General features: G+C 37.6%; 1 protein-coding gene across 3 annotated transcripts in view; it reads right to left on the reverse strand.

Annotated features, from left to right (window-relative positions):
* Positions 1-11720, reverse strand: part of agla (amylo-alpha-1,6-glucosidase and 4-alpha-glucanotransferase a) — a 43453-nt gene extending 31733 nt beyond the window's left edge. For 2 of the 3 annotated variants that reach the window (XM_088085956.1, XM_088085955.1), the window contains exons 1-4: positions 11584-11720; positions 4890-5015; positions 2850-3060; positions 708-877 (exon numbers count right to left, since the gene is read on the reverse strand). In XM_088085956.1, coding sequence (XP_087942082.1) covers positions 708-877; positions 2850-3060; positions 4890-4977 — 469 coding nt within the window. In that variant the 5' untranslated portion in view covers positions 4978-5015; positions 11584-11720. Of the gene's footprint in view, positions 1-707; positions 878-2849; positions 3061-4889; positions 5016-9759; positions 9839-11583 lie in introns of all 3 variants that reach the window. The other variant, XM_042497468.2, reaches the window with a different exon arrangement.
* Positions 11721-13414: the final 1694 nt, after the last annotated feature.

Consider the following 13414-nt stretch of genomic DNA (forward strand, 5'->3'; position numbering starts at 1 on the left):
TGCTCAGATATGATGCTGAATCATGGCAAGAAAAGTTTTTTATATCAAACATTAGTCACAGTGACATCATATACATTTGTGTGAATTTTTTTAATAATTAAACATTTTTCAGCTTTGGCCAAAAATGTGTTTTGTGAGGTCACAGTGCTCTTTGACCACTAAAATCTAATCAATTCATCATAAAGTCCAAGTGAACATTTGTGCCAAATTTGAGAAAATTCCCTCACGGCCATCTTGAGATGTCTTATCGTTTGATAGAGGCAGGCACAAGGTCGCAGTAACCTTGACTTTTAACCAAAACATTCTAGTCATTTCATCCGCGAGTCCGGCAACTCAGTTTCAAACCAAAGGGGATGTTTGTGCCAAGTTTCACACACTTTACACACTCAGCATATTATACACACATTTATTTAAAAATATTTACATACTAGTGCTGATTGTTTACAAGTATTATATTTTTATTTTCAGTTTTATTCCTATTTGCTATAATTCTCTATGCTGACATCAGAGCAACTGTTACGAACCCCCCCGACCCCCAGGGATCAATAAAGTATTTCTGATCCTGATTCTGAAGGATGGAGTATGGGGACGTATGTGTGTACAGATGGACGGACACGTGGACAAGTAACCCATAACCATAATGCCTCTGGCCATGGTTGTTTGTGCCGCAGAGGCATTTAAAAATGAAAGAAAATGCACAAACACACCTGACTCCTTGGCTACTCTCAGTCTATCTGGCCAGTCGTCTAAGTGTCCCAGGCATTTGGACAGGTAGGTCTGGATGGAGATGCAGTCTAAAGGAAGGACGTGATCGTCTTCTCCAACACGAAGGACAGGGTCAACCACGATGTATCCTCCTGCTGACCGCTCTGTGTCGCTATGTGAAAAACAAGGGAAATATAGTAAAATATCAGACTAAATAAAGTTGAGAAAGTGAGCAGTTAACAAGTGCACCCAAGAGTGACTGAGCAGAAAACAATGACACCCACACAAACAGAAACCAGAAGACATTGCAGAAAACATCATGCAGAATGATTAATACTATGGGCCTTTTCCACTGGCACCTTTGGCTGTGCTAGGCACGTTTACATGGAGCCTACTAATCTGATTAGAATAGGTTTAAAAGGCCAAACACATTAAACATGATCCATATAAACACCTCAATGAGCTTAAACAGGCCCAAAGTGATTCACATTTCAATCGGTTACAGAGGGGGAGTTTAAACCTTTTAATAAAATGATCAAATGTAAGTGATGAAGCTGATTCATCTCTGGCTGCGTTCTTTCTGCTCATGCTCCGTCCTCATATAAGGGGACATGATGACGTATGTTTCTTTACCTTCAGAAAATGGCAACTTCCAAGCAGGAGTGAAGAGTTTCTTTTTAATTCAAACTCTTAAAGAACTGAACATTACTGGACGACTCGACGGTGAAAAAATAAGGACTAACGACCTATTTAACCATGTCCACTAGGAAACGAACGGAGCCGGGATAGATCGAAGCATCAAGCGGCCCACCATGCCGCAACAATTTGCCTTTTCTTTGTCAGTTTGAACATGCCAAGCTGAGCTGAGCCAGAGATGGATATTCTTTGGAAAAGGGCACCTGACAACAGTCAGACCAGTGTCTATGTTGTGATACTTAACTCAGCTCTGTCTGTGCAGAAGACCAGAGAGAGAAAGGTGTTTTTAAAGTCTCTGTGTGTTCTGCTTTCGGTGCTTTTTAGCTTCTAACTGAATCTCTTTAGTTTGCAGTTTAGTCTCTCTCCTGTGTCCTGATTGTACTTTAGATCTCTGCGTTATTTTTCTATTTGATGTTCACTTTCAGCCATACAGGAGTTACTGCCAAAAACACAATATTTTTTTATTTTGCTGCTCCACAATAAAAGCTTTTACTCAATAGAATCACTGGGACTTTACTTGTGAAGTATCTGTTGGTAATAAAATGTGTTCATCATGAGTGGACTTTTTAGTGGCTTTTCTTCAATAAAAGTGGGTTTACTGATACTGCAGGGAGGAAGTAAAAGCAGAAATTGTCGCAGAGAGATGTTATATGAAGAGCTGCAGACAACAGACTCTTACTGCATCTCTGCAAACAGCTCACCTCAGGTAACCTTCTTTTACCTGCCTGCTGTGTGATGGAAAAACACTTGCAGTAAAATTTCGAGGGACTTTTAGCCGCGGATCAGCCTGCTGCTTTTAAACGTCATCACTTAAAACAAGCCGTCATCAGTGAAGACACACCTTTAATCGTTAAACCCTGCTGTAATGGAGACGCAGATCCATGCCATGGTGGGCTGACGTGTCAAACCAAACCAAACCAAACCAAACCAAAACAAACCAAAGCAAAGCAAAGCAAAGCAAAGCAAAGCAAAGCAAAGCAAAGCAAAGCAAAGCAAAGCAAAGCAAAGCAAAGCAAAGCAAAGCAAAGCAAAGCAAAGCAAACCAAGCCAAGCTAGCCCATGAGTGAGGAAAAAGGGTACCATAGGACACTTTAAAATATTGTAAGAAACCGTTAACAGAAAGTTGTGATATCGTTCCTTATATTTAGCTTTACTTTATCGTTCAAGTAAAAATGAAAAAAAGAACATATATTTTAAAATATCATAAAGCACACTGACATTGTGCTTCATTATTGTACTTCATGATATCCATCTTGACACATTCAAAAAGAAAAAGAATCATGTAATCCTAATCTGAACAGAAAGCAGATTTTTGTATTGGTGGTGGTGTGCCTTTTGGTGACATCTGACTGGAGCTAGCCTCCACTATCTCAGCTTTCATGGCAGTAATGTAATAAACTGAACATAAATTAGACATTTTCATGTGTTAGAAATCAAGAGGCTCTTACCCATGTCCAAAGAAGTACTGATAGGAGCCGGCAATCTTGAGGTCTAGAGAGCAGAACTTATCAGAGTCATCCTCCTTTCCTGTTGGGTAGCTCCACGCCAAAACACGGAAGTTGTTTCGTTCATAGGGCTTTCCTTCAAGTGGATAGTTGGTGTGAACCAAAACCCTCTTCCCCTGAAGGCTCGGACCCAGACGGAACTGGAGCTCAAACCCTGAGGACATACAAGTTTTGATGAGCTGCTTTAATGAATTCATTTAGCTGCTGTGTGTAAATGCTTAAGCTGTGCCTTTACTGTCGGTGTCATTTTTGCTGCTGAAAGTTTTTATTTCATTGGAAAGAAAAACTCTTTTTTTGAACCTGGTTATTTGCTGGCTCCCTCCATAATGGTCTGATATATTAACATCATTTCAATCCTTCTATCACACACACGGACTGATCTGCAGCTGTGAAATGAACAAAAAAGAACAGCTAACAGTCGCTCAGTGATAGTAGCTAAAATAACTTCAGGCTTCCTGCTCCTTCACAGTGTGGACAGTGAAAGGTTTGTCTATATATAGTCCAGTTAGGCAGCCTGCAAAATCCCTCTCAGGTTCACTCTGCTGTAAATGTCAAATGGTACACTTGTCCCTCCACAACAACTACCTTCTGCTCCACCTTCTTCAGACAACACACACACGCGCGCGCGCACGCACGCACGCACGCACACACACACACACACACACACACACGCGCGCGCGCGCGCACACACACCCACGCACGCACACACACATGTCTATATGTCTATGTGTCTATATTTTAAAAACATATAAGACTTATTCTGAAATGTTGTAAATTGTGGCGCACACTTCCACATTGAAGTTACTAGGGGCATGTGTGCCATGTTAAACTCTAAAGACAGGGAAATAAAAAAGCCTTGCATTGTTCATGTTTAAATGTCAAAAAGACATTTTGGAACATTTACATACCCAGATCCCTCTTTTTTTTTCTCTTTCTGCAGAAGGTTGATATATTTGTCATGGCTCATCCTGCCCTCAGCTCATAAATGTAAATGATTTCCATTAAATGTAATGAGGGATGTATGTGTTTTTATATGAAAAGGAAAAAAAATTGTGGTTTTGCTATATCATTAAAGGGGGCCCTTTGTCCGTGACACCTGACCTAACAACACAGGTAAGAGATGTATTGATGGATCCTCTAAAACTCCAAATCTGGGAAAAAAAAGACCTAGAAAAAGAACTTAAAAAGTTACAGTAATTTTGTAACACACTTTTTAATATGTAATTATGATAATTACAACTATAATCTTTCCCCAGCTTTTTTCATTTTCACTCTAGACATTTTTTTCCTAGCTTTTTGAAAATAATATTCTAAATCTACTCATTTCTTACAATTCGTGAAACATGCATTCCAAAAGTGCGAAGTATCTTTTTTCCAGGTCTTTGAAAGAAATCACATCAATGTGCTCAGGGTTAAAAGGTTTAAATACTCGTGAAAGGCTTTTGAAAGCAGCACAAGGAAATTTATGTTGCTCCAGGTTTCAAAGGGTTAAACCACAACCACCACTGCATGATCACGTCAAATCCCTGAACGATCTCTTCGGTCCTTCTCATAATTTTATCCTGTCTACCCGATCACTTTGACCTCATATCAAAGAAACTAAACATGTTCCAGCTGCTGTCTCACTGGAATTAAGAATTGTATTTGCTTTATGATCAACCCTTGAAAATGTAGGGAGTCGTCTATTTCAATCAATAAGAATAAATTATTTAAATACACAAAAACAATCTACCTGCATTGGCTCATCAACACAATCTATCACTAACTCTCAGCGCACAGCCGGGGACAAGACTTCTATAAACCTCTGCTGCACACCCCAAATACACCTTCAAAATTAGTCACCTGGTTTTATCCACCTCCATTATGTGTTTATGTGTATAATGTAGAGGACAATAAACACAGAAAATAATTTGCAAGGTCTGAGCAGCCTTTCATTCAGGCACTGAGTACAGTAGAGGTGTGGTGTCTGAAGAGAAGCATTACCTTGTTCCAGCCTGAACAGGGTCCTCTCTAAATTCTCCTTGTCGTTGAGCATGAGGACTCTGATCTGCTTCAGGTGCTGCGGCAACATCTTACGAAGCTTTTTAAAGTCAGCTGATCCCTGGCCTCCTGTTGAAAGAAAAACAGGGATTACTAAACAATTCAAACCATTTATCTATCAGAGAACACTTGATTTAAATGATAAAATCATTATTTTGTTTATAAACTGTATGAAATAGCCTAAAAACTGGACCACGTCCTTTAACCATCAGGCAAGTGCTTCTTGTTGAATCAGCAGAGTTCCACATTGTATCGACAGTATGTTGGCAGTGACAATGTATTAGCAGAACCTCTGACTTTTAAGTAACTTCTTGTGGTTTCTCTACTTGCTTTTATGCTCCTTTTTTTAAGTGAATTTTAAATATACTTTTATGCTGGTTGTGTTTTGTTTTGTGTGTTTTTATGCTAATGCTTTCACCTTATAGCACTTTGAGATTTGTGTCGAATGTAAAATGACTTACAAATAAAATGTATTATTATCAATATTATCATTATGATCTCTTGGCTAGCCACTCAATAGGCAGGTTTCCATTAACCCTCAAATTGCTCCCTCATGATGCAGCAGGCGCTAGAAGAAGTGTTATTGCATCACATAATGTTTAAAAAATTGAGCGGATCGTCCAGAAGTTTTGAATCGACAATTCCTCTGTGAAAACATGGACTATCACCTCCAAGAAGTCCCTCATACGTGGCTGCTCACATGTATAAGGGGCTCGCCTTTCCATTATGGCTCCATGACACACCCCTAACCCTAACCCTAACCCTAACTCTTGGATTGGAAATAATGACGGCTAGTGCGGTGGCTGCAATAGAAATAAAGCTGCTAATGTTTTGAACATCCATCACCATGCTTCTTGGAATGTTATCACCAGAGAAGTCGCAGAACATCACTCAGTGGAAACGCGGTCATCTCCACATTGTGTTTTATCAACATTTTGATAACATCACTTAAGTTTTGCACAACTCTGTAATGGAAACCTGCCTACTAACACTGGTACGTACAGTGGGTCTCTCTGAATGGGTGCTGGCTGGACTGTTATTTTTGGAGAAAAAAATAAATTAAAAAAGGGTGCAGGAGTTCAGGGTCCAGAATCCTCATTTATAATTCCAATTTCAAAATTCTTAAAGGTGTAATTGGTAACTTTAAAAAAAAAACCTGTTAGCTTCGCTTAAACAATCACTTTATTCACACAGTAGTACATGAGACAGACAATCTGTAAATAAAAACATGTTCCCCCACCTCCTCTTAGAGCTCTAATAGCATTCGCAAGAACCCACTGCACCTTAACGAAAACAGCCAATCAGAGGCGAGGAGCCTCTAAGACAGTTTTCAGTCACTGCAGTCGAACTGTTACCTCTATGTTTCTGAAAACATTTGAGGCAAGAAAAAGGCAACACAGTAACAGAATCTTGATTCATATTTGATAGTTTGGCTGCAGCTACAAGCAGTAAATGAAATGATCAACGGCTGCTTTAGAGACCTCTCAGCTCTGACTGGTTGATTTCCGTGAAGCACCGCGACAAGGAGGAGCAACATGATTTTTTCTGTCTCATGTACTTCTGTGTGATTGTGGTGACAGTGTCTACAAATATGACAAAAAGTGTTTCTGGTAATGCATGGTTTCTGAAAGTAAGCCAAACAGCCTCAGGTTATTTAAATCTCAAAGTTTTGTTTTTGTCAAGCAGGAAAGCATGCCACTCATGTTTCTGGAGTAATTACATTAATACTAGTGAATTTAATCATGACAAGTATCAAGCAGAACTCTCACATCCAGAGAAAACTGGATGAAATGTGTTAAGAGACCATGCTAATAAAAGAATCTGAAAAAACAAAACAAATACATGAGCAAAGAAACATAACAATGTCGATGCTTCCATACAGGTCATGACAACTCACTTGTATTAGTAAGAAAATCATGTGAATCATATGCTGTTGCCTTAACAGTCACCATTAGTAAACCCACCTGAACTATTAGAGATTTTGGATAGGAATGTTGTAAAGCACTCTCCACCACCTCCACCATCAAAACAGCAAATGCGGGAATATCTTTGAAAGAAAGCTGTTCATCTTTCCAGCATTCTTCTACACACTTGAAGAATTTATGACAATTCTTTTTTTTTCTTTGACTGGAGTGAATCTTCATTTTGAAAAATGGATAACATTTAATTCACCCTTTGAAGCCTGAGCACATTGGCTTGATTTCTTTCAAAAACATGGGGAAAAAGGCAATGACCAACTTGGCAAGAAATATCTCAAAAATTGCAAAAAATTAAAAGGTGACAAAGCAAATAACCTGAAAATTATTTTTTAAACAGGGGGGAGAATTATTAGAAAAATTATCAAAGACTAGGAATAAATGTCCAGAAAAACTGTATTTATACATATATTTTGTAATTATCTGCACTTTTTTCAGGTCATTTCTTGTTTTTCCTTTTTTTATTTTAACTTTTTAAATTAACTTATTTTCTTATTATTACTTATTATTTTTTTTACTTATTATTTTTTTTTTAATTTGTGTTATTTTGGGGGGGGGGTCATGTGTTGCTCATTGCCTTAACCTTGTGTTTTTGAAAGAAATCAAATCAATGCTCAGATTTCAAAGGGTTAAAGTAAATAGCATTTACATAACCACCCCCCCCCCAAAAAAAAAACATACACATACTCATGTAATTTACTTCTGTACTGTTTGTATATCCCAATAATAATTTATGTCAGGCTTTGGTTTGTGGCTGTACTCCAGTTTATTTCTGCTGACCTTTATTTTTATTGCATGGACTTTATAGTAAGACAGAGCAAAGCTACAATTACAATCATACCGATACAAAGTGGTCTTCTTTTCAAAATAAAAGCACTGTGAGGAACACTTACATTTCAGTTACGTCTTAACAACTAAACTCTGAGGTAAGAAGCACAGTTAGAACACTGCAACAGATGGGTGTCATACTACAGCCGGCTGAGTGACACCTATTTGCTTTTGTCAGCTATCACAGGTCTAGCCAGCAGAAGTTTGGTCATCAAGGATGCAGGATTTTTGATTTTTGCAGATATCTGATATACTAATATTTTCTGACTAATTTTGGTCAGCTGCAGATGCTGATAACGATATATGCACATATGGTTTTCCACCTAATTGCAAAGAACATTAAGTCTCTCCTGAGGCCCTTCTTATTCTTATGTGACAAATTCTAAACAAAACTTTAAAATTCCGACAACTTCAACAGGCTTGGATGATGCTCCCCTTAACACAATCCTGACAAAAACAGCCAAAACATAGGTCACATTTTACCTATGTCAACTAGTCAAAGTCGCATAATTTAAGTATTATCTTGTCAGACTGTCATATTTGCAGAAAAGCTCATTTCAGGCTGATGCCAATATTTCATTTTTAAAGCCGATATCTGCTGATACTGATGACATGCCGTTATAATTGTGCATTCAATATGCACAATTATTATAATAATAATAATAATAATAAGCATTATTATACAACAACATAAGCTGCAAAGAGGCCAAATCATCTGTGACTAAACTACAAATGCACCAGTCAAAAAACTGCTAATTTAACAAGTCAAGACGAAAAGTAAACCTCAAACACAAAATAATCAACGAGTACATGACTGACATTAATAGCACATATAGTGGCTGTATCAACATAGTTCCTAGGCCACTTAGTTTGCAAGATGTCTCGGTTTTGACTCGTGCTCCAGTTTTAATCAGTAGAACCCACGTACTCACGTGAGGCAGGAGAAACTTCAACATGTTATTTTTTGGAATACATAAAAATACAGCAGGCAAAGTCCTTCTATAATCACATCTCATCTGGTCCACTACTGACTTGATGTCCTATTCCCAACGTGCACAAAACTGTACAAAACATCCCTAAACAATAAAACATGTGCAGACATATGCAGACTTCGTCTTCTAGCAAATGTCATCCTTTCTTCTTTTCCTTTTGCCATCCTTGCATCACCATAGCTGTGGTAAATAATTTAGCCTGCATTCTAACAGAAATAATATATGGTATGCAAATATAAACATAACTTTCGTCTACTACTATGCAACATTAAAAATATACAAAAACTGCTGTAACAACTTCAATAATATCAAAACCTAAATATGTCATATACCTACATTAACATTTTTACCAGGTATAAATTATGGGATAAAGTGGCTCTTACAGAACATGTAAATTTTTATTTTATTTGTCCTTTATTTAGCTGGGAAGTAGCCACTGGGATACAACTTCTCTTCTTCCGGAGAGTCATATGGCAGCCTGAGCAGTTTCACGTACAGTAATAAAACACATAGCTACAGTATACATGAAAGCGACACAAGGGCGAGCTGTGTAAAAGAAGAGATGCATACAGGCCATACCCACAGGCCATGCCAGTGATATCCATGACACATTCTCTCTGGGTCAGAGAGAATGGACATCAGCAACATGTGCCCTTGAGGACACTTTGAAAAGACCTTTCAGTGTATTCCAAGAGGGGAGTACTTCTACACTTTGTAGCTCTTTGCATGTCCAGCATGGATAAACAGAGAAAGCAGTTCTTTTGTAGATCTAGTGCTATAGCTGCTGGTATGAAAGGATAAAAGGCTGGACATATAAGTAATGAAAAGCAACATGTGTATTTTTCTCCTCTGGTACAGAGAGGACTGTGCTAAACTTGCCAAATATTTCTACCTGGCATTAACATAAGGCGGGTTAAATGTTAAACAATGGTTTTTAGGCAATGAGTTGATTGACACATGAGTTGTGCAAAGTGTTGTGACACAGCACACGGAAGTTAGTCCTGAAACTTTACATACCATGAAGTTTGCGCTCTAGTTCAATCAGACAATAGTTTTCCTCAGTTGGTCAGCTGGCAATCTCGCCTTTGCAACCTCTCTAAAGTCAAGGATGACAGTTGAATTTTCAGATTAACAGAAATTTGACGTGCTTTTTAGAAGATGGGACATTAAGCCTTTGAAACCTGAGCAAATTGGCTTAATCTTCTTCAAAAACATGAGTAACTTCACCAGAAATTACTAAGGTAAAACGTTAAAAGAAAATTACCTGAAAATTAGACCACACCAAAAAAGGAAAAAAAAACTTAAAAGAAAAATTGTAAAATAAAAAACATTCAAAAACAAACCAAGCGAAAGCTTGAAAAAAGGTGCTAAATATATAATTAAAACTGTATTCTAATATTTTTGTAAATATTTTCCCTATTCAATTTAATTTAATTTATTTATTTTAAACTCATTTTCTGTTCATTTTCTTGTCGGCTTTTCCCAGTTTCTAGCATTTTGTGGGACATTTCTTGCCAAGTTGCTTGTTGCCTTTTTAGCCATGTTTTCAAAAGAAATCAAACCATTTTGCTCAAAATTCCAAAATATAAACTCTTGTGAAAGGCATCCGAACATCACACAAGAATCTGATGTCAATCCAGGTTTCATAATATTTCAAGAATGAGAGAACGTGAGAATGCCATATCTCTGTATCACAGGCCCTTCAATGACTAGAAGAAAACTCCACAGACAAACTTTTCATGCGAAAAAATGGGGGGAAAACATTAAAAAACATATTCTGCCAGGGACTTCTGGAATCACCCTGCAGACATGTAGACGCCCGGGAATCAGACATACACTAGCAGACTTACAGATCTAGCCGTCAGAGCTTTGGGTTCATTTCCGAGGGTAAAAATTGGAGCAGGTTAATGCATCCAGAGTCAGTGAACCCTCTCTTTGAGTCTGCGCAGTGCTTCTCTCCGATCAGAACAAGGTCAGGAATCCAGCCGTTAATGTCACTCTATCTATTTTTAAAACTCTTCCACCACTGTTCAGCTTGTCTGGCACATCGGGTCCATACCGACACAGAGCAACAGACAGAGATACAGACCTACAATGACATCAAAACGACGGGAGATTGTTGTTGTCCATGGTGAAGAAACCTGCAGAGCTAACGTCCCGATTGTGGCTGGACTCCAAACTCCATTCAAAAGAGCGTCTATTTAATGTTGTCTCGCTTACTGGCACACTCCTATTCCCCACAAATCAAAATACAAAGCCCCAACTTCATAAATAGTAAACACTTAACAATTCGGCATTATTACACTTGACCAAAGGCACATAATTTCAGCACAGCAACATAATTAAGTTGTGGTTCACTTGGTACTACGTGCTGTCGGCCCCAGCCAGAATGAACTGTGGTGGGCGGTGCCGTCAAGTTGGAATTTTGCTTAAGAAAGTAATGTAGAGTGGATCATACAGATTTCTAACTTGAGAATAGGTATATTTACATACGTTTCGTAAAGTAACATTAGACACTTTTTTAAATTACGAAATGACATAATTTTGAATGGTAATGAACATATGCTGTCTCAAAAACAACTGAGAAAAAATTTTCACATATTACGACGAAATGTTGACGTTAAATCACCAACCGCACCGTAAAAAAGCGGAAACGCTGCGTTAATACTAAAGTTACGGTAATAACAGTTAGCTAAACTTCAGTTGGCTAGATAACGTAGCTAGTAACTATTTGTTGACCTGCTAGCTACTAGCTTGGGATACACTTCGTGGAAGCTTAATAATATTTGACCATATTACCCGATAATGCAAATACATAGTTGAATATTCGTTCTCAGTCACCTGTCAGATGTGTCTTCGGTCAGTCACAGCAACAGGAGGACAGTGAGAACTGATCTGAGGGTGACAGCTCTGTTTTTCCTGGACGGAGGCTGAACGGAGGGGGCGTGGTCCGCACACTGGGACAACTACCGTAATAACCCGAGCACAACGACATTAAAGGTCTATACTTCCTGAGCAATATAAACCTGAGCAATTGACTTACTGTCATTTCTTCTTCTTCTTCTTCTTCTTCTTCTTCTTCTTCTTCTTCTTCTTCTTCTTCTTCTTCTTCTTCCAAAAAAAGACTAAATGTCAAAAAAATAGGAAATGATCCTTAAGGTGGCAAAACAAAAATAACTGCTATGTTAAAGGATTTTTAATGTACAATTATGATGTTCATAAACATAGTTTCCTGGATATTTTTCTTTATTTTTTCGGAATCTGCTTATTTCTGTCTATTTGCGGGACATTTATTGTTTTGGGGAAAAGTACAAGAAAATTAACCAAAAATTAATTTTAAAAAAGAGCAAAAAAAGAAAAAGAAAAAAAGTAAAAATGTTTTTTGTTTGTTTGTTTGTTTTACTTTTTTGAGGTGATTTTCTTGTACTGTTTTACAAAATGTTGGCTAATTTCTTCTTCCGTTACTCAACATGTTTTTGAAGGAATAGATAATCTGCTCATGTTTCAAAGGGTTAAACTGCATAACTATATGCTCTATTGGATAGCAATTGATGTATGTAAAGCTGGGGAAGTCTATTTAAGCTAGTAATAACTAATAGAATGCAATAGGATATTGCTGCCAAAATGCTCATTATATTGCATCATTTCTGTTGCGCAATTTCCAAGCTTTACCAGAGACATACACACATATACACATACACACGTCACACACACACAAACAGACAGGAGGGTTACATAATCTGGCACTGCAGTGCAGCTGTTGGGCAGACAGAGAGCAGCACACCATGTGTGTACTGCAGGAGCACTGCTCCCACAACACAGCCAAGATTATGTCATCCATTCATAGAGAAGGGGTCAACTGAAATATCATCTGAAAGAGTGAAGAAATCACCTCTGAGTTTCTGAAATCAGATTATGGCAATTGATTATTTTTGTAAACATTGATTAAATTATATTACAATGTTTGAGCATTTCTTTTTGTTATTATAAATGTCTCTCATCTCATTCTTTGTATTTTTCAACATCTCATCCAACCATCTGAGCCAAGCCTTGTTCATCAAGATTCATCATCATTAATGGATACATTTTTATTTTTAGACATACAGTAAGTCATACAGGTCTGTCATTTCATTGTTTATATTTGACATGCTAACAAATAAATGCATGATATGCTGTGTATTCAGTGATTCCTCTATTCTTCAGTGTTATTTTTGTTGGGGTGGAAAAGCTTCATAAAAAGCATGACTTATCAAGCCTATCATTAGAAATGCTGTTGTACATTATGGCCTTGAGACACACATTTCCCTGAGAAAGTATGATTTAAAGGCTAAAATGTGAAGATATTTTTGACTGCACATTGTGTGTTCACGGAGAAAGCATCATATCAGGTAGAAAATACATATATGTATATATGATGTGTTAGATGATGATGCAACATGTAACTTTCCTTGACTAATATTTGCAGTTAGAACATTTATGAACACGTGGGATCAAAGGGCTCAAACCCAGCTGTGAATGACAAAAAAAAAAAAAACATTTCTGATTGGCTGTTTCCTGCTATGATAAGGAAGCTTTACAGAATGATACATACAAAATGAGCCTAAGTTTGTGTCCACTCAGTCTTCATAGTTTATTTGATGTTTAATTTAATTATTAATTGCATGATACTAGA

This window comes from Plectropomus leopardus, chromosome 12 (assembly GCF_026936395.1).
Source record: "Plectropomus leopardus strain MGB_pleo_1.0 chromosome 12, ASM2693639v1, whole genome shotgun sequence".
In the NCBI taxonomy this organism is placed as follows: Eukaryota; Metazoa; Chordata; class Actinopteri; order Perciformes; family Serranidae; genus Plectropomus; species Plectropomus leopardus.